We start from the raw sequence: 20223 nt of genomic DNA, 5'->3' as shown, positions 1-20223 counted from the left end.
AATCGACTAATAGTCATGCAAGTACCCAAGCATAGAAATATGAACATTTATAGAATATTTGATACTTTGAATTTGAAAAAAACTTATACATTAAGAAATGTTTTGCAATTATCGAGAAAACTTTTTCATTTTTCGAAAATTTCTTTAATTGTATATCACTCTATATGAATAATGTGGACAAATGTTCAAGATGCATTGAATATAATATGAATAAAATGTAGTAAAAATTCACTTAATCGATATTGAAAGGTCAACTAAACATAGAGCTAAGAGTTTATGATTTGAGTGCAACTACGATCCGTTTTCAGCTTTTATAAATTATAATAAATTGATTGATTACTAAAAAAGGCACATACGTAGATGTTCTCAGTTGAAAACTTATAAATAATCTATAAATTATAAGGAAATAAATATCTTATAATAGATGAAATTATCTTTTTGAAATATAAGAACACGACCATTGAGATTTTTCGGGCAACGTTGACAATCTTCTAAGACTTTTTAATGAACTAGTAAAACAACACGTGCCTTGCACGTGAACTATTCATATTGCATATGTATATAGATAAGTACTTGGACTATATCTTTATGTGATATTTATGATTATGCTAAACATGGAGATATGCAAACTGATAAGTACATTATGTACGTAGAGTTCAATAACCAGATCATTGCTATCAAATTAAATCATGTGCAAAGCTAAGATATATGGAGGTAAGAGTCCAATAGAGTTCTCATCAAGAAGCATCGTAATTGTTGATAAAAACCTAGGATCTACCTATAGATTTGCCTCCAATTGAGTTTGTTGTTGCTGAAAGAAGACTACTGAAAGATAATTGCTGATTCCTCAAGGTTGTTTCAGTGTTTGGTATTTTTTTTAAAAAAATCTGCTGAAACTGAAAGAACCCAAAAACGAGGATGAAGATCAACCAAAGACAATGAGGAGCATTCAACTCATTCTACTGCATCAGGTTCCCTCGCGACACAATGAACAACGTGCAGTTTTGTGCCACGCAGCACCAGAGGCCAACTGCAAGATGTCATGCGATTTAGTTTTCGTTTTGTGGTCTGATTTCGTTGCGACTTAGAATGTATTCATATGAGAAATATTCACGGATATCTTGAATATATTCTAGAGAATATCTAGGGTCTTGAACTTATATATATATATATATATATATATATACACAAACATGGTCAGTTCTGTAAGACAACACAACAACCTTAGTGAGAACTCATCGGTAATCTTCTTAGGAATTCTCAGATTTGGCCTCTTGAAATCTCTAGAGTTTTTAGAGTGAAAGAGTGGTGAAAATTGATAGGATTGTAAGTCTCTTCTCATGTTTAGTCTTATTGTAAGGGTAGAAAACATGAGTGTGATCTCGACTGTATAATCTTCGATTTATCGATCTAGTAAAATCTCCATATCTTGTGGGTGAATGTTTCACTTGACTTAAGGATTTTATCTCATGTATCCTAGTGTTTATTAATCTTATTTCTGGATTTGATTAATCAAATTGGACATTCTAAATTTCCAGCAAAATGACAAATTAAGGGGTCCTATATGGCTGTGGCAAGTTGAGCTTACAAAGAGATCTTGTCATATAGGGGTGTGCGGATCCGGATATCTTTTTTTTCACGATACTCGGACCATATCCTATAAAGGACAAGTTCCAAGATTTTAGAATCGGACGTTACCCTGTTGAGTCTTAGAACCGAAATCTACACAGAACCTGTATTATACCACATATTCCGTGTATCCTATTGGAACCTGTAAAAAAATTTTTCTTACTAAATAAAATCGAAAATGTCTCATCAATAATCAATAATCACGCAAAACAGAATGTCGACATAGATTTAGATTTTTTTTCTTAAAATTAGTGACTATATTTTTATATAGAAATATCTGAATATAACTATATATAATGGAGAAAATTATTATCCGAGTCCGGGTATCGGTTCTGATTCCGGTTCTGAGTACCCTATATGCAAGAATCGAAATCGGAACCCGTTTTTACCGGTTCCGTATTTTAATATCCAGACATTACCATGTTTTCAATATGGGCTATCCGGATCCTACCATAACGGGTAAGTTTCGACCTGTTCCGGATATACCCAGTATCTGTGCACACCCCTGTATCATGCAATGGTAAATTAGGCTTGCAAAGGGTCCTTATTAAGGGGTCTTACAAAGGGAGATAGAATTTTATTTTTTTATTTTTTATTTTATTTTTTTGATAGGTAGAAGAGATATGTTACTATACTAGAAAGAGGATACATGCATAGAGCGTGAAACTGGTTGGTGGGACGAATTACAAAGATAGCTAGAGTTGGCATGGATATTGGGGATCCAATTGTTAATTGGATTCGCAAGGGTTAGCAGGGTCCTCTCTGAGGAGAGACATGCAAAATTGCATATGGCCCAGGCTGACTCGACAGATACGTACACCTCCTGCGCAGGGAATTGCTGGTCATATTGCTGCTGTAAATTAGACACAAAAATGAAGAAGAACAGATGGATAGAAGAGTTTTTTGAGTGTGAAACTGGTTAGGGACACACGATAAAAGGCTTGCTGCCTCATGTACAGTTACATGGTTAGGTGGCCAAATTACTTCATGCGTTTGATGTGAGCGTCAGGTCATCTAATAAATAGGCAGCAATTGCAAAGGAAAAAGAGTGCAGAAAGCGAGAGAGAGAGAGAGAGAGAGAGAGAGGGGAGAAGAGAAAACCAGTGGAAAGAAATGGAGAGTCGCTATATTCTGGTGGGAACAATTGTTATGATCATTCTGATGTTGGTTTTCAAGTTGGAGAGAGGGGTCATAGTAGGAACGTCGTCTATGACACTGATGTTTCTTATCATGGTGGAGAGTCCTGTTGTTGCTGGAACCTGGTTTTTATTATAACAATGATGGTAAAATTGGCCGTTGCGCTGTGGTGGCGACCCAGACGGATCGAACTCCACTTTCACCATCAAGGAATCAGGGGCCCTCGATACCACTTCATCATCGGTAACATAAAGGAGGTGGTCAGTACAGGGCTTCCCCAAAGCCCTTACCGGGCTTATCCCACGAGATCCTTCCTCGTGTCCTTCCTTATTATGTTCACTGGAAAAATATATACGGTATGTAACATGATCGAAGTTTTTGTCTCTGGGTCAGGTTAGCCTCGATGGTTTCTTCTAAGACTTTCACATAATGACTTTGTTGGGTTTATTGATATAGGTTCCACGATGCTGATATGGTTTGGAACTATGGTCCGCCTGATGGTTTCTGACCCAGGACTAATCGGGAAATGATGATTTTCAAATCATCACATTTCGAGAAGAATGAATCTGACCCAGCCGTCAATAAACTTGAAGGCAATGGTTTAATAGGTCTCGGAGGAGAAAAATGAGCCCACCGGAGGAGGGTGATCAGAGTATGCCTATACATATATTATCTACGTGATCAGAGTTCATTCTATGTATGTCTAATTACTTCATCTCCAGTTACACTCTGATAATAATCCTGATGATTCTTGAAATATTCTCCCATGAAATGTTTAGTTGATGATACAAGCTGCGACAACCAGCTTGATGAACATGCTGGAGAAGTGGGAATCCATGTTAACAATATCGGGAGAAGTGGAGGTAGATGTCCACGAATGGTTTCAATCACTAATTGAAGAGATGATTACAAGAAGGTATTTGGGATAAGCTATGAAGAGGGACTTACAATCTTCAAGCTTCAAGGCCAGCAGATGATTCTTGCTATCGAGGCCCTCCAAAAATTATTCATCCCTGGATATAGGTGGTTTTCATGAATGATCACTTGATAAATCACAAGGCAATAATTGTATATAATTTTTTGGAGAAAATATAAGAGGGTAACGTATTTTGTTTCTGATCTGTTGAGCAGATTTTTACCGACAGGGAAGAACATTCACTCTTGGAAGCGGGAACGGCAAATAAGTAAATCATTCACGAAGCTCATCGATGGCCGGAAAAGGAAGTTCAGCGACGGGCCTAAACTCAAGGCTGATGAGGAGGAATGCCTCAAGGACATTGCAGATTCAGGCCTCTAGTCAAAGCACTAATACCATCCCCGCGAAGGACATTGTAGAGGAATGCAAAGACTTCTTCTTCGTGGGCAAAAAAACGACATTGAACCTGCTGACCTGGGAAGTCATACTGCTTTCTGTGCATCCTCGGTGGCAACATGTAGGACGTGAGGAGGTGTTCCAAGTGTGTGGGGAACGTGAAAACCCTGCCAAGGATGATCTTGTTAAACTCAAAACGGTAACTCGGCCATTATTTCTTTCTATCCTTCATCTAATATTTTGACATGATGATTATTAAAGTTCCACTTGAATCCAATTAATTAATAAATGTAACTTGTTATATATATGAGTTGTCATGGAATTATCCTTCCGTAAAGATCATTACAATTGTGTCAATTCAATTCTTCTGTTGAGTGATCTTTGCAGCCGGGAATGATAATGAATGAAGTCTTGAGGTTATAACCTCCACTGGTTGCAATATTCAGAGAAGCCAAAGTTGACACTGAGCTTGGGAGTTACAAGATACCTCGAGGTACCAAGATTTTCATCCCGATAGTTGTTGTTCATCATGACCCGAATATATGGGGTCATGATGCAACTGAGTTTAATCCAGCTCGATTTTCAAATGGAGTGTCTAAGGCTTCTCAACACCCATTTGGGAATCCATGGGCACGTGTTTATAGGTTGGTGCCAGACGGAAGCTAAATCTCCGAAGGATTATTGCAAGTGTTAACTTTGCTAGTGTCGTGGCTAAATTTTGCCTGATAACCTTTGGCCATGATACAGGCAAAGTTAACACTTGCAGTAATCCTTCGAAGATTTATAGCTTCCGTCTGGCACCAACCTATAAACATGCGCCCATGGATTCCCAAATGGGTGTTGAGAAGCCTTAGACACTCCATTTGAGAATCGAGTTGGATTAAACTCAGTTGCATCATGACCCAATATATCAGGGTCATGATGAACGGCCACTATTGGGATGAAAATCTCGGTACCTCGAGGTATCTTGTAACTCCCAAGCTCCGTGCCAACTTTGGCTTCTCTGAATGTTACAACCAGCGGAGGGTATAACCTCAAGACTTCATTCACTGTCATTCCCAGCTGCAAAGGGCAATCAACAGAAGAATTGAATTGAGACAATTGTAATGATCTATACAAAAGGATAATTCCATGACAAACATCATAAATATAACAAGTTACATTTTATTAATTAATTGGATTAAAGTGGAACTTTAATAATCATGTCATAACATTTGATAAAGGATAGAAACAAATGATGGTTGAGTTACCGTTTTGAGTTTAACAAGATCATCCTTGGCCGGGGTTTCACGTTCCCCCACACACTTGGAACACCTCACGTCTAAATGCTGCCATTGAGGATGCACGGGAAGCTGTATGACTGCCCAGTTCAGCAGGTTCAATGTCGTTTGTTTGCCCGCGAAGAAGAAGCCTTTGCATTCCTCTACAATGTCCTTTGCGGAGATGGTATTAGTGCTTTGATTAGAGGCCTGAATAATGACGCCCAGAAGGTCATTGAGTGCAGCTCCGAAGGAAAATCGAGACCCTGTCCTCCATAAAATCCTATGAACTCTAAAAACTCTAAAACCCGAACGATCCTTAGACTATGTAATACAAAAGCAAAGGCTTAGGACAGTTGGTCACTGCATTTTCGTCGCGATGACACCCTGCACTTATTTCAAGCAATCTTCTGGGTTGGGCTTAACTCGATCGTTACGAACTTTTGTTATGCGAACACTAGATAGCTGTGCGCGAACTTCTTCTCGAACAGTTTCATTTGATGCATATGACACAGAAGAATAATCTGAGAAAAGAAAAAAGAAAAAATCTTCTGCTCGTGCACCGTAAGACACATAATTGGGCCGGCCCAACTAGGCCCAGCCCAATAAGTTCCGGCCCATTTAGGCCCATTGTAACAGCCTCTGGTGGAGAGGTTGGGCGGATGAGGAAGCAGCTGCTCTCCTCGCTGCTCATCCACCTGACCTTAGCTGAGCTGGGCATGGCCACGGCAACCGCCTCCGCCGCCTCGCGGACCTTCCTCCACCACCAGCGCCACCGCCACCATAGGCGGCTCATCCTCTTCCCCTTCTACCTCTGCCCACCAACTTCCAAAGGACCCTCCTTTCTCTTCCACAGAATCCACGCCACCAGCAGAGCCCTAAGCCCGACACCGCCGCCGTCAACTGGCCAGCAAACCCGCCTCCCGAACGTAATTGAAATCCTTGAGCAGAGGGGGCTGCTTGAATCCACCACCGGTGACGGCCTCCGCGGGGCGTCCTCCTCCAGCACTCTCCGGGTCTACTGCGGGTTCGACCCGACAGCGGAGAGCCTCCACCTGGGCAACCTCTTGGGCATCATCGTGCTGTCGTGGTTCCAGAGGTGCGGACACCGCGTGGTAGCCCTGATCGGTGGCGCCACCGGCCGTGTCGGGGACCCTTCGGGCAAGAGCCTCGAACGGCCCGAGCTCAATGTCGAGACGCTGGAGAGGAACACTGCGGGAATCACCGAAATCGTGAGGGGGATTCTAGGCAGAGGTGATGATCAAGACAGCTCCTTTGCGATATTGAACAACTATGACTGGTGGAAAGATGTGAAATTGCTCGAATTCCTGAAGAACGTCGGCCGGTATGCTCGGGTCGGGACTATGATGGCGAAGGAGAGTGTGAAGAAGAGGTTGGAATCGGAGACCGGGATGAGTTACACCGAGTTCACTTACCAATTGCTTCAGGGCTATGATTTCTTGTACTTGTTTCAGAATGAGGGAGTTAGTGTTCAGATTGGTGGGAGTGATCAATGGGGGAACATTACTGCTGGGACTGAGCTGATCAGGAAGATCTTGCAGGCTGAAGGGGCTTATGGTCTCACTTTCCCGCTCCTGCTCAAGAGCGACGGGACCAAGTTCGGGAAGTCCGAGGATGGAGCCATCTGGCTCTCCCCGTCGATGCTGTCTCCCTACAAATTCTATCAGTACTTCTTCTCTGTTCCCGATTCCGATGTTGTGAGGTTCCTCAAGGTCCTCACTTTCTTGGACATGGAGGAGATTGTTCGGTTGGAGAGGGAGATGAAAAGCCCGGGGTATGTTCCCAACATGGCGCAGAGGAGGCTTGCCGAGGAAGTGACTCGATTCGTGCACGGCGAGTCGGGTCTGCAGGAGGCCCTCAAGGCCACCGAGGCCCTGAGACCTGGGGCTGAGACAAAGCTGGATTGGAAGACCATAGAAGGGATCGCTGAGGATGTCCCTTCGTGTTCCCTGGCCTATGGCGATGTGTTGAACATCTCAATTGTCGACATTTCTGTCTCTTCCGGCCTGCTTGAGAGTAAATCAGCTGCCCGGCGGTTGTTGAAGCAAGGGGGTCTTTATTTGAACAATTGCAGGGTAGACAGCGAGAGTAAGAGGATCGAGGATGAAGACATCGTCGATGGAAAGGTCCTTCTGTTGTCGGCTGGCAAGAAGAACAAGGTCGTCGTCAGGATATCATGATATTAGCTCGGAGTTAAGTTCATTGCCTTCGATTGTTTCCAAATCACGTGATGTTCATGTTGATTGGATGGGATTTTGAGATGAGTGTCATTAAATCGTCATTGAATCACTGTAATCATAAATGATAAATCGGCCGTGTATGATACTGCATATGTTATAAATTCCAATCCTGTCATCGCTGAACAACGAACAAGGAGATTACATCTGATACGTCGATATCCTGGATGGTTGAAGTATGCAATCAGTTCCCCCTCTCTGAAGTATCAGAAATTCCAGTACACCTCTTGAAAGAACATAATTCGTGCTCGAGAAATTGTCAATGTAGCAAAGCACCAATCTCGGACTACATAGTACAATGAAAGAATATAACAGATCCAACCACCTACATTACATATAAGTAAATTATCAAAACATCTGGGTAACAAAAGAATCACTGTAACATGATCAGCAGCATTTCTATGTTTCGTGTGTAATGAACGCAAGACCACGAAAGAATTGCAAGGGTATATATATGCACAGTATAAGCTATCGATTCTCTAGTGACAGGGGTGATCAGCGATCTGCTTCCTCTAAAACAACCAGTGCTTCTTCCTCGGCTTATGGCTAATTGGGGCATCTGCGAAAGGCCACAAAAGGGGAAGCAGTTACTAATGATAAGCCATCATTGATGATTGATGTTACAAGAGATGGGAAGAGCAACTCAGGAATTCCGTAATAGTGAAGCGAACCTCGAATCTCGTAGAGGGAGTTGTAGTGCACCTCAGACCAGAAGCTCAACCAAAACTCTGCAACATTTGAAACGGGATAAGTTTAAAGAACGAAAGAACTCAAACAAGGATTTAAGTTACAAAATGAAGTTTGGCCTCCACGGTTTCGTTGTGAGATATGCTTGAAAGTTAGCTGAAAACTTCTCAACCTTATAACTGTTGAAAATGGTTCACTCCCAAGAATGGCATCTCTGGAATTTTTTGCTTTCGACATGCGAAGTGTATAAATGCAAAATGAAAACATGTATGGGACCTTAGTCCTCTAAGGTGAATCTTACCGCGCTTCGGGGCCTCAAACTGAGGCGCGATCTCGATAAAGCACGTTTCTCTGAAAGATGTCAGGAGGCAGATCTTCGCAGCAAACTGCACAAACAAGGAATAGTATTAAGTGGCGATATTATCCCACAAAAAACATGGTACCATCTGGAAGGAAAGAACAGTCTGAATAATGTTTGGTAAATGCAGGATGCCCAGACAATTTCGCTAATACAAACCAGGGATGCATCGAAAGGCTCAAGAAACATCATACAGGGCATTGGCTAATAACTATAATTTGTTTATTAGCACCTACAAAAATGTCCTAGGAAAAAAAACAAGAAATAAGAAAAACCACTACCAACCTTATCAGCCGCAGCTTGTAAGGTCACGTGATCCCCCCATTCACCAGATCTGCACCATCCAAATAAATTATCAGAAGCCGTGAATCTCAGGAGGGTCAATTCAGCGGTTTCTTATGAGCAACATCAGAAGATGTTATGTATCTACATACTTGGACATCTTCCTGTAATACTTTTTGTACTTCATTGGAACATAGCCTTCGTATAAGTTACGGCAATCTTTGAGCTGGAACGAAAAAAGATTGCATCTTTCAGTTATATAAAAGTTACAGTAGTGATTGAAGAAATAGATATATCGAAATATCTCTAGTTCTACCTGCTTCACAACTTCTTTCCTTACGTGCTTGTGATATTCAGGTGACTTGAACATTTGGTCCGACAATGCACGGAACTGTGATATAGATAAATGAAATCTCATTAACTAAGAAACAGGAGAATCTCCAAGAGCTATATTTAAATCAAATAAGTACCTGACAATTACCATCCCCAGAAACCTTCACTTCATATAAACCATAAACTTTCAGCCTATAAAGCAATAGATAAAAGATAGGTGAGCTTTTTGTTTTTTTGGTTCAGCGATTTAATAGAAGGAAAAAGTAATATGACAAGTAAAGCACGATTCAAAAGCTTAAAACTGAGAAGAGGATGGCATGAACCTCTGGAGAAGTCGCTGGTAGTCTAAACTGGCATCACTTAGATTGGGAATGTAGGAATTGATCCTCGGGACGTGCTGAAATTTAAGTAGTCAACCTTGATAAGATACGGGGAAACAAGCATTCTTAATTAACCGAGAACTTCAGATCAGGGAGCAACAAAATCTGAAATTCTACATCATTGGAACTCCTAAAGTGAACTTCAGCCATGGAAATTGGTCGAAAGCTTAATCTTCTCGAGAAAGGCATTTATCTTACAGGAACAGGCGCAAGGTTGGAAAGCCTTCTTGCCACTGCACCATCTAACTCGGCATATTCCTCCGACAGCACAACAGCGATCATGCGGTCATCCTCAATGTCCCGCTGACTGCTTAAGGAAGTTGAGCTAGAGCACTCCCCCACACTGTGAGTTTCATTTCTCATGAGTTCACTTTGCATCGCTTCACAAACCCCTCGAAGAAGCACGGCCAACAAGTTTTGTCTCGCTGAAATTAGAAAGGAGGATTATCCATTACAAGGACCAGGGAAGGCAACAACAATCATCAAGAATAGGGGCATGACCACAGATTGAAGGGTCCGGCTTCATTAGGCTGCTTTTAAATACATCTTGCAATGATGTGCGGACATGGGAGGACCCATGGAAAAGTAATAATGCAGCAGATGGCAGGAAAGTTATCAAATTAAGTATTGACTGATTAATTGCTAGTTATTGTCCTAATACGAGAAGTCAGATCGCGCCGTAAAGTAGTTATGCTGAATATGAAGCATCGGAGCAAAGGATCTTCAACACAGATAGTGTCAAGAACATCTCGAAACCACGAAGTTCAGGGCACCTCAGAGCACCAGCAGATGCAGTGCTGAATCAAATTTACCCCAACCCGAGCTGCACCAGAGTGGGGCCCAACCGAAAGATTAGCAAGCCGTGACATGACAACAGGTGTGGATCGCATAGCTTTATCCAATATAATTTCAGGGATGAAATTCCTCGAAAACATATACCGTAAATCGAATCCATTGCGATTCGCCATTGGGTCATATTCATTCAAATCGACCTTGACCAAATCAAAACCACAGGCAAGAATCTCAACAAGACAATCAAGAACCGACAGCCTATCTTCTGATCGGATGAACTGAGCCCCGAAAGTGGCGGTTTCCGACAGACCCGGCAGACAAGAATTGAATCGAACAAGAAATTACCGGCGGAAGGTGTGTTTTCGAGCCGATTGACGTCGGTTCCACGGAAGAGGAGCAGAGGACTAAATCGCCTGAAGATTTGTCTGACGCTTGAAAATGAGAAAGGTGAGATCTTTAAGAAAGCAATGAGTTTTTTGTTCACTACTTATAATTATTTAATTTTATGAATTATTATAATTAAATTCCCCGTTTAATTTGTAAAGGGTCGACGGAGTTGGTGTTAGTTGGGTTTCGCGGGCTCGTGCGAAAGGGACAGCCCAATAGCGGCGCGCCACGTGTCCAACGCGGGCAGTTATACCGATCTTTCCGCGTTCGAGACAAGACTGTGCGTGTTGCGGCTTGTGGCCGATGACAGCGTCGTACTCAGGACATTTTAGAATTAGGTCCCCATACTTTCGATGTTTACCAATTGAGACCTCAAACTGCGTATGTTCTTCTAGTTATGATAATTAACTCAGTTTCTGCAAGATTAAGGCCCATTACCTGGAAATTCTGAAAATGAAATGCTCATGTTCTGTCTCGGTTTCAACCGATAAATCTCATAATTTTGTACAGAAATAGGAGAGACGTTCGAAAAGTCTTTACCAAATTTGGGACTCAATTTCATACCAAGAAAGAATAGGGACCAAATATAAATAATTACATCATTGAAGGGGCTGGACCTGCCTCCGACAAAAGCAGCTTCAGCAACTTACTCCGTTCGCGAAGTAGCTGCCCAGAGCTGCTTCATTGGACCAACCAAAGCGCCCTCGGTCGAATACCAATATGTTAGTCAAAAAGTTCCCCGAGGATTACGAGTGTGTATTTGTGTACATTGCCACTGTATGATTCACCCTTTGGATGGAGTCATCGTATAGTGAACACCGGCCCTGCATTCAGGGGGAGGAGGCTCCAGTATGAGCCCCGACTATCAACACAGCAACTGTGCCATTTCATCCTGTATGTGCCTGCAGGAAAACGGGACACGTCCAGAAAGCAAGTCGAGAACCCTTGCCCTCTCTCACTCACTTCAAAGGACAAAAAAGCCCGAGACGCCTTCCCATCATGTGAATCCTTCCCATGCTTCTTATCGTACTTCTCTGCACGTCTCATCACGTGCTGATAGAGCTCTTCATTCAGTATGAGCATATCATCAGTCTCCCAAGATCGGGAAGCACACTGCAATAATTTATATCTGGGCACCACTGGCTCCTGGAAAGATAAGTTGCAGCAAATGATGCAGTGCAACTTGATTGGTTGCATTAGAAGATTCGGTGGGACGTTCCTCAATTGTATACAGATATTCAACGACAAGCAGAGGCCTGGAGAGACAAATATCCCGTCAGAGAGCTTTGTGTCTGCATTGACAACAAAGAGCTCTGACCCCATGCAAGGCCTGAAAATCAGCATCAGTTACTCAACGTTAAAACTTCTTGCTGTAATGAGAGCAATTCCATGGGATAAACCATCTGAATAGGCAATTGAAATGAGACACCATGATCGTGAATTACATTCTCGATGTAGAAAACAAATGGAGGGCGGAAAACTCTATGTTGATTCCAATTAGCTTCCTAGTGTTTTGTACTAAAGTAATTTATCGTACTAAAGTAATTTATCATATCATGGATGAGAGCGGGGTCTCTTAAAACAGGCAACATCATTGATTTATAGTTTTGAGAGATACCTATAAACAATAAGTGACAATTTACAGAGTAAAGGAAGCTTAATATCTAGTATCAGCTCACCATTAGTCTCACCTTGTTCTGAAGTAGTATTCAGGAGTTTGGAATGGGACACGCATCAATCCCGTGATGATGTCCAACAAGAGCTGTTGACCATTTTCAGTAACCTGAGAAATAACCTCCTCGTCACAACTTTCCTTTGCCTGATTTTGCAAGTGGAGGACTCTTGAAACAACGTTGCGACAGAGAGACAGAACTTCCCTAATTTCACATCCAACACCCAATGCCCTAGGTTGGAAATGCGAGCCATGAAAGCTCTTGGGGCATCGATCAACTTCTGCGAGTGAAGAGAGACTTACACTGGTCTCATGATCTATATGGCAGAGGCGCCCAAACAAATTTTGCACTAGCGTGGCCTGTGAAACATTTTCTTGTTCAGATGCTACAATATCACGAGGAGGTAAATTGGGAAAAAAAAGGGCAAAGCCTGCAGCAAAGGACAGCAGTGAACAACCCAATGCTAGTGTGGAAACAATTTTCGAACTTCTCCAGTCAATATCGATGAAAGATGCGGCAATTAGATCAAATTCTTCAGAGAGCCGCTTCAGTCTCGCTGAGAGCTGAGTGAACTTTCGCGAGAATTCAAAGCAGTCATGCATACTTATCTGAGTCTCCTTCTGACCCTCAGCATTCCTGTTGGAAGGAATTCCAGCCAAAACAGTGACTGCTTCTGATACAATTCCCAGCATCTTCACCCTCAAAGCCAAGAACCATGCTTGGAAACAAAACGTTTGCCCGGATGTAGTAATGCAGGACTTTAATGTTTCCCATGACGAGTTCAGATAACTGTAAGCACAAACAAGCTTTTCTCCATAATCAACTATATTGGTATGACCACCTACATAATTTTCAACCTCACCAATTCCATCCTCGAATAGGGTGTCTGGGAGGAGTTTGATCAGCTCCAGACATTCTGTTGACCTCAACTCTTGGGTTGGCAAAACAAGTAGTTGTATCTTCATCTCACATAGAGATAGCTGGGCTAATGACTTTAACCAGCAACAACAGGAATGAGACCTCACCTTAGTCATCAGATTCCCAAATATAAAAGTTGCAGTGAACCATGCCCCGTGAGAAGCTGCAAGCATCCCACATTTATAAGCAAGCCAGTAATCCTCCCCAATTAACATCTTCTGTGCACACATGAGAGTGAAGACTTCAGATTCGATCCAATAATCATATGATAGGTTTTCGTTTATCTCCTCATCCTCCTTCACCATGCTATTCCAAATTAGTCGAGAGTGCAACAATAACGAGTACAACGTCTGTATGTAAAGCGAAAATAACTTGCAGCCACATATGCCCTGAATGAGGATCTTTATTTTCTCAAATACTTGAAGCGTAATGGCATTAATTTCGTTCAAAAAGTCAAGGCAAGCCACCAAATATTTATACAAAATGACCATAATCTTTAAGCAGATAGGTTTGCATTTTTCCTCCAATGAGCCTTCTTGTGTTGAAGGCGCTGGATTCTCATGATCATTTATAAGATGCCTGATGAGCAAATTTAATTTATCCAGCATCGGAAGGACCAAGTTAGGGTGCTTCCCAACTAGGTGAAGCAGACATCTAAGTTCTGCTCTAACTTCAACAAAGATCTTGGAGTCAATCTGACTAACATTTGACAATGGCTGGACCAGCAAAACGATCCGATCAAGAAGTAATGAGGCAACATTTAGAGACAGAGAGGGAGTAATTGTAGCAGATCCCATTTCCAGACCTTTTGTTAACCTGATACACAGATCTGCCAAACAACGAAGGGCTAAGAGGCTCTTTGACTCAACTGGACACTGAGATGCAGTCAAAATACAAGTCAATAGCTGATCAAATTCCATCTTGTTCATGCGAGTTATAGTTGGCAGCACAGACAAAAGGATCTGCAGAAGTCACAGAATCGTTAATATCTGCGAGAGCTCAGTAAAGCAGATAAATATTTCAAGTGGGACAGGCTCAAGGATATAGAAGAGAACCTGATGCAGGATAGCTACTGCTTCACATTGCAAAAAAGCCGGAAGCTCAGGGTCATCTACTATTCTTAACAATGGATTCATGCATGTCTGTTCAGTGAAGTGGCACACTCCTTTTTTGACCATATAGTTCAGACATCTTAATGAAGCTTCTTGCAGAGGAATTGATTTTCCATGACCAAGAAACGAGCAAAGCAAATTCACCTGCATTAAAAAAGTTGCTGATAATTGCACTCCGGATATATCAGCCCAGATTCCTAGTCTCCATTTTAGATAGAAGCCTATGTCTCTAATTAAACCATTTTCTCCACACACAATAGAACTAGATCTGGGACCCACAAAGTTATAGTATTCATCCCAGCCAAAATCTCACACAAAGTTTGCAACAGTAGTAAGCAGATATACAGCTCAACTACCAATGTTTAATCACACATTAGGTCCTATGGAAAAACCCAAATCAATATGAATATGGAAGATGCCTCTGGAACTTGTTTTTCTCAGTCGGGAGAGGGGGGTCTATCTTAATAGAGCTCGACTGAAAGGACATACCTGTTCAAAAGCCAGAATTGACAGAGACCCAGCAAGCTTTGATATTGAATATAGCATCTTAACTAAGAAGGCCTCATCTGAAGATTCTGAAACCAGCTTTCGACCTGTCTGCAATAACCATGATCAGTATCTTCCATGATCCAAAATATGCACATTAAAGCGCTAACAGTACAAATAAAAGCCGGCACTTTATCCAGCAGATAAAGAGTCGTCCAAACAAAAGTTCATGTCTTTCGAAGGTCCGTAAATGAACTACAGATCATTTGAAAATAAAAAATGTCAGCAAACAAATATATGCATGTCTGCGCAACAGGATCAAAAGGATTGCTAAACCTTGTATGCTCTATCAGCAACAGCATAAGAGCACTGCATCCTTGAAAAGGTACGCACTCCAGCCCATCTTGCAGTCAATGGAACATCAGGCGAAGTGACTAGATTGACAAGCATCTCTAAGACAACAGATGCAAAGTCACTTGACAGCTCACAAAAACACCCAGCAGCAAACAGGGCTGCCTTTACCTGTATTAACAGAAAAGAGACTGAACTTTAATATTCGCAAATTATGGTGCTACTTCCATATAAGATCAAAACATCAATCTAATGATGATAACAGAAGATAACAAGGGCTCACCACTGCAACATCGGAAGAAACCAAATTAGAAAGAATCAAGTAACGAATGTTAGCGCTATCCTTAGCAAAATCAGCCCAACATCCAAACAGAACCAGCGCCATAGCTCTCGACTCGGCATCCCCACCATCAAACACAACCTTGACCCTCCTCAGCAACTCAGAACTATTACTAACTCGTCCTTTCGACAAAATCCCATCTTTAATCTTTCTTCCCTTCTTCATCCTCCTCTTCTTCCTCTCGCTTTTGCTGAGCCCCACAAAGGCCCTTACCACTGCGAGCTTGATGTCTCTTTCACCGGTCATGAAAGCATCAGTTAGTCTTAGCAGGATCGCGTTCGCAAAGAGCCTCTCCTCTCCTGGGACAAGTCCGTATAGGTTATAGGCCGCCATCGTTGGCTCCGGTTCCAGATTCCATTGCTCCAGCCGGCGCCCGACCTGAGATATCGCTTCGATTGCTCGACCTGGGAGAGAAGAAATTTCAGCGGAGAATGCAAGTGCTACGAAGAAGGAAGAGATGCTGGATATCATTCGAGCAGTCAGCTCAGCTTACCAGGGACTTTGGAGCGAAGAGCCTTCTCGAGCGCGATGCTCCACTCCATGGCGCACGCTGCCGGTATCTTCTCCATCTCCGTCGCTTTTCCGGCGAGGCAGCTCCGCCCCGCTTCCTCAAACCCGTCGATCGATTGACTAATCCCTAATTGCCCGACTGGATTGAACTATGTCGCTGTGAATCAGTCTGCGGCCGCCGACCCTGCCGGAGCCCGCCAAAACACCAGAAACGTTTCTTTTTTCCCGGACATAACCGGACGTTTCGTTTACTTGACCGCGAAATAAAAGAAACCCCGGATGGGCCCGGCCCGATCATCTGCTCCAGGTTATTACATAATAGTCCCTCAATTTAAGGATCTTTTTTCATTTAAGTCCTTCTACTTCTTTTAGAAATAATCTCGAGTAGCTGCTCTTCCATTTAAAACTTTGTAAACCGTCTTGAGTTGATCAACTCGAGTCCCTGAGATCAATCAAGACAGAGAATCATCGATCTTGAACCCGTCCGAGGTAATCGTAATTCCTCGTACTTCAATGAATGTGAAAATAGTTTCCCAAGGATAAAAGTGGCAATTAAAATAAGAGTAATATTATGGGAACTGTTAGATCAATTTGAAATTGTCCCGTTTAACAGAAGTATAACAATCTAGGATTATTGACTTATCTTACGGTGGAACGTATAGGCACACCTAATGGTGATAATTACCCTTAATTAAGAATACAATAATTTTCATTTACCCAAAAAAAAGGAATAGTATAAATTTCGCGGCATGAGTAAGGCGAGGAAGAGAGATATAACTTGTCAATATTCATACGATAAATAAAAGTCGATTTAATGATGAGATATCAAAATAAAAATTATAAAAATTAAAGATATCAAGAAATCAGATTTTATGATGGATATCTTTTAAAGAATATTTTTTATTAAAAATAATTTCGAAAATTAAAAAATTGAAATTATAGAAATTCCATTTAGAAAATTCGTATTGCTTTCAATTAGAGATTACTATAGTATTCAAAAGATTTTATGGTACTTTTGATTTTTTAAATGGAATATTATTTCAGAGGATTTTGTTGTCAATTTTATAATCAAAGATAATTTAAAATTTTAAAAACTAAAAGAACCAATGAAATTCCATTCAGAAAATGAAGCATTCTAAGGCCATCTAGCTTGGTCCACCTCGTATCTTGCTTTCATATATACTAGTCGTAGAGCCCACACTAATCTAAAAAGAAGTTATAATTAAAAATTAAAAAAAATATCTTCGAGAGTTAAAAGTAAAGCAAAAATAATCAAATAAAAAAATAATGATAGACGAATTTACTTTCTGAAAGTCTGCATATGGGAATAAAAATGAGAGACAATTATAAGTTTTTTTAGTAGTCAATGCTTAAATTAACCAATTAGAAAAATGTGTACAATAATTATTTAGAAAAGTTCTTGCTTCATTGCACTTACAGGTCATGCTATTAATCTGGCCAAATTATACATTGCAGGGATATTTCGCAGAAAAAGTTCATTAGCTATTTTTGTTGCATACAAAAAATTAATTAGTTAATTTCTATGTATGGAAAAATTCGTGCACCAATATTTGGCCAAATGGCCACCTAATTACTTTTCCTCCAACAGGCACCTATAGGAGATGAACATCCTATGGAGGAAAAAAAAAAAGGTCAAGTGCCAAGCCTTTTTGCTCACTCCTATAGACACCTTTTAATAGATAAACCATTTGGAGAATTTTTGGAGAAAAAGAATAACTGCAATAAGCCAACCGTCGACAAACTCTCTATTTCCTTTCCGCCCTACTGCCATGAAATATTTCATCATCTTTTTTCTTTTCTTTTTCTTTTTTTTTTCTTTCAATACCCTCTGATTTTACAACCATATTCGTTAGAGATCTTGCATTTTCATCTCTTCTGATCTATTATATATATACAGGTTCGCCCCTCGTGTATTGTTGACCAAATTGCTTATGGCTTAGCAATAGCACCACCATTTCTCATATTTATTTAGTCATTCTTTGAGGAAACTTTTGCCCTCTACTGTCTTAGTGGAATTATTTTATAGGAGGCCTACACAAAAAAATAGCCTGCCTGGTATCTTTTCACAATCAATTGGTTCTTATATATTCAATTATGTCTCTTTTTTCACAGATACTGTGTCGCTCGCTGTACGATCAGATATCAACTCGGTAAGTTTTTCTACCCAGCCTTGGCACAATTTGAGTTTAACTATGCCCCGCTGCAAAATAAGTTTCCTGGCAAAATGCTTATTTAAGAGAATATTTTGTACTTAATGTTCTTTTTTTGTCGTTTCTTTCTCTCTTTTTTTTTTCAACATTATGTCAACGGCGAGTATGAAAATGCCGTACAGTGACAAATATTTTTGTGCTCAACTCTAGCAAGTTGAAACTTTCTTGCAGTTTTATTCTTCTTTCTCTACTCTTTTACTAGGATTATTGACATCTCTAATTTTTTTTTAAAAAAAAGCTCAGACCGAAAGCATTTCTAATGATAATTTTATTCCTAACAGATGATTAGATTATTAGTCACTATTTTAAACCCTTATAATCCATAAAAAATAAATTGTGAATAGTAAAACATGCTGCTTTTCTTGGTATACTTTGCTTGTCAACAAGGGTTGACTTTCGATGTCCTATTTCTGTTGATAAGGGGCCTTGCTCTGTTCTATTTCTACCCGCTTTAACTCACGCAATTTTTTAGAAATACTTGTTTTTTTTTTTTGGAGAAAGATTCGGTAAGATGCATGGCTTCCTCATTTTAAATGCCTAGCCCATAGAAATTGACTTAGTTATCTCTTTGATTATTTTATATATGTTATAGTGCTGTGTTTTCTTACTTAATTAATAGATGTATACTTAAAAATAACACACGACGCCGAAAAGGTTCCACATTCGATTCTCAGCATTCGACAAGTAAGACTACTTATGCCCTTTTATATAGGTTTATATTTTCTTATATTAAACTCATAAGTCTCATTTACAACTGAAAGGAAACATAAATCTATAGACCATAAATTTAGAGGTTTATTTATGGATTTCCATACATTTATTTGGTTTATATTATGAGTGGTGGAATTCAAACCATATATAAAACCCGTTGTTTGCTACTTTATTTTTCAATGTGAAATTAACACTCTCAACATACATATATGATTTTATTGTTTGTTTAGGTAATGTGGATCATTTTAGTAAGCTTGACTTCTTACTTTTTGTCTATAACACCGATCGGAATGATTTTTTCTTGGGCTCTTCTTTGCCATGAGTAGAATTCGTTCTTATGAAAGGATATTGTGAATTTCTACAAGTCATCACAATGAAATGGCCATAATAATAGGTCATTGTGCTTTCGGATGGCATTGATATAACTCTAAGGTAATTTCAACAGAACATGTCTTGCTACCATTTGTCATAATTTGTCCTTTCAAATATTATTTATATTAAAATAAACCCATTCCTATACTAAGTGTTTCAAATATTATTAATTTTATGAGAAAGATTACCGCGCTTTTTATCTCCTTGTCTCATATGTTCAATCAAATTCATAGGCTTACCTATTGAAAAAGGAAGTAGCGCGTATCCTCTCGTCAGACAATCAAGAGGTCATACATTCGATATTCAATAAAATTACTCATGCTTCTTTATTTACTATTAGAATTTATGTTTAATTATATTAGACCTATAAATCTCCCTTATAATTGAAAAAAATTCATAGACTTATTTAGTAATAAAAATTAATAAAATTTATTTAAATTATGATAAAAAAAACATAAATATTAAAAATAAAATGATCATGAGAGTTGACATTTTATCTTTGACTAAGGGGATTGAGAGAGATCCCCGAAAAGGGTGAGCGAGAGACGGAGAGCGAGTGAATGTAAAGAGGAATCTTAATCGCCTTATCCCTGCCAAAGGTGATTGGCTAACAAAATCTATAGTCACATTGGTGAAAATGAAAAATAAAAATGAGATTGCTTACCGAAAAAAATGAAAATGAGATTATAAGAATGATCTCTCGCT

General features: G+C 40.2%; 3 protein-coding genes and 1 pseudogene across 3 annotated transcripts; 2 read left to right on the top strand and 2 right to left on the bottom strand.

The window, feature by feature from the left end:
• The first annotated feature begins 2658 nt into the window (after positions 1-2658).
• On the top strand, positions 2659-5842 carry LOC116195873 (annotated as a pseudogene).
• On the top strand, positions 5717-7683 carry LOC116195872 (tyrosine--tRNA ligase, chloroplastic/mitochondrial). The gene has a single exon (XM_031525260.1). The coding sequence runs from the start codon at positions 5838-5840 to the stop codon at positions 7536-7538; it is 1701 nt and encodes a 566-aa protein (XP_031381120.1). The 5' UTR covers positions 5717-5837; the 3' UTR covers positions 7539-7683.
• A 111-nt stretch (positions 7684-7794) lies between these two features.
• LOC116195874 (OVARIAN TUMOR DOMAIN-containing deubiquitinating enzyme 12) lies at positions 7795-10929 on the bottom strand. The gene is made up of 10 exons (XM_031525261.1): positions 10773-10929; positions 9834-10060; positions 9579-9652; positions 9393-9447; positions 9239-9313; positions 9075-9148; positions 8926-8974; positions 8584-8668; positions 8267-8323; positions 7795-8154 (listed from the first exon to the last, which is right to left on the bottom strand). Exons 2-10 carry the CDS (start codon positions 10011-10013, stop codon positions 8108-8110), a joined length of 696 nt encoding a protein of 231 aa, XP_031381121.1. The 5' UTR covers positions 10014-10060; positions 10773-10929; the 3' UTR covers positions 7795-8107.
• A 319-nt stretch (positions 10930-11248) lies between these two features.
• LOC116196859 (integrator complex subunit 7) lies at positions 11249-16446 on the bottom strand. The gene is made up of 7 exons (XM_031526772.1): positions 16188-16446; positions 15638-16098; positions 15340-15525; positions 15007-15114; positions 14461-14661; positions 12506-14367; positions 11249-12144 (listed from the first exon to the last, which is right to left on the bottom strand). The coding sequence occupies exons 1-7, from the start codon at positions 16261-16263 to the stop codon at positions 11616-11618; spliced, it is 3423 nt and encodes a 1140-aa protein (XP_031382632.1). The 5' UTR covers positions 16264-16446; the 3' UTR covers positions 11249-11615.
• Positions 16447-20223: the final 3777 nt, after the last annotated feature.

Source organism: Punica granatum, chromosome 2 (assembly GCF_007655135.1).
Source record: "Punica granatum isolate Tunisia-2019 chromosome 2, ASM765513v2, whole genome shotgun sequence".
Classification (NCBI taxonomy): domain Eukaryota; kingdom Viridiplantae; phylum Streptophyta; class Magnoliopsida; order Myrtales; family Lythraceae; genus Punica; species Punica granatum.
This window is presented reverse-complemented; position numbering and strand designations above follow the sequence as displayed.

Coding starts and splice junctions, on each gene's coding strand:
- LOC116195872 (XM_031525260.1), top strand. CDS start 5,838: ATGCATATGACACAGAAGAATAATCTGAGAAAAGAAAAAAGAAAAAAT.
- LOC116195874 (XM_031525261.1), bottom strand. CDS start 10,013: ATGCAAAGTGAACTCATGAGAAATGAAACTCACAGTGTGGGGGAGTGC. Junction 9,149..9,238: donor GGAAAGAAGTTGTGAAGCAG/GTAGAACTAGAG, acceptor TTTTCGTTCCAG/CTCAAAGATTGCCGTAACTT. Junction 8,669..8,925: donor TACAAGCTGCGGCTGATAAG/GTTGGTAGTGGT, acceptor TTGTTTGTGCAG/TTTGCTGCGAAGATCTGCCT.
- LOC116196859 (XM_031526772.1), bottom strand. CDS start 16,263: ATGGAGAAGATACCGGCAGCGTGCGCCATGGAGTGGAGCATCGCGCTC. Junction 15,115..15,339: donor TTGCTGATAGAGCATACAAG/GTTTAGCAATCC, acceptor TGGTTATTGCAG/ACAGGTCGAAAGCTGGTTTC. Junction 14,368..14,460: donor CAGTAGCTATCCTGCATCAG/GTTCTCTTCTAT, acceptor TGACTTCTGCAG/ATCCTTTTGTCTGTGCTGCC.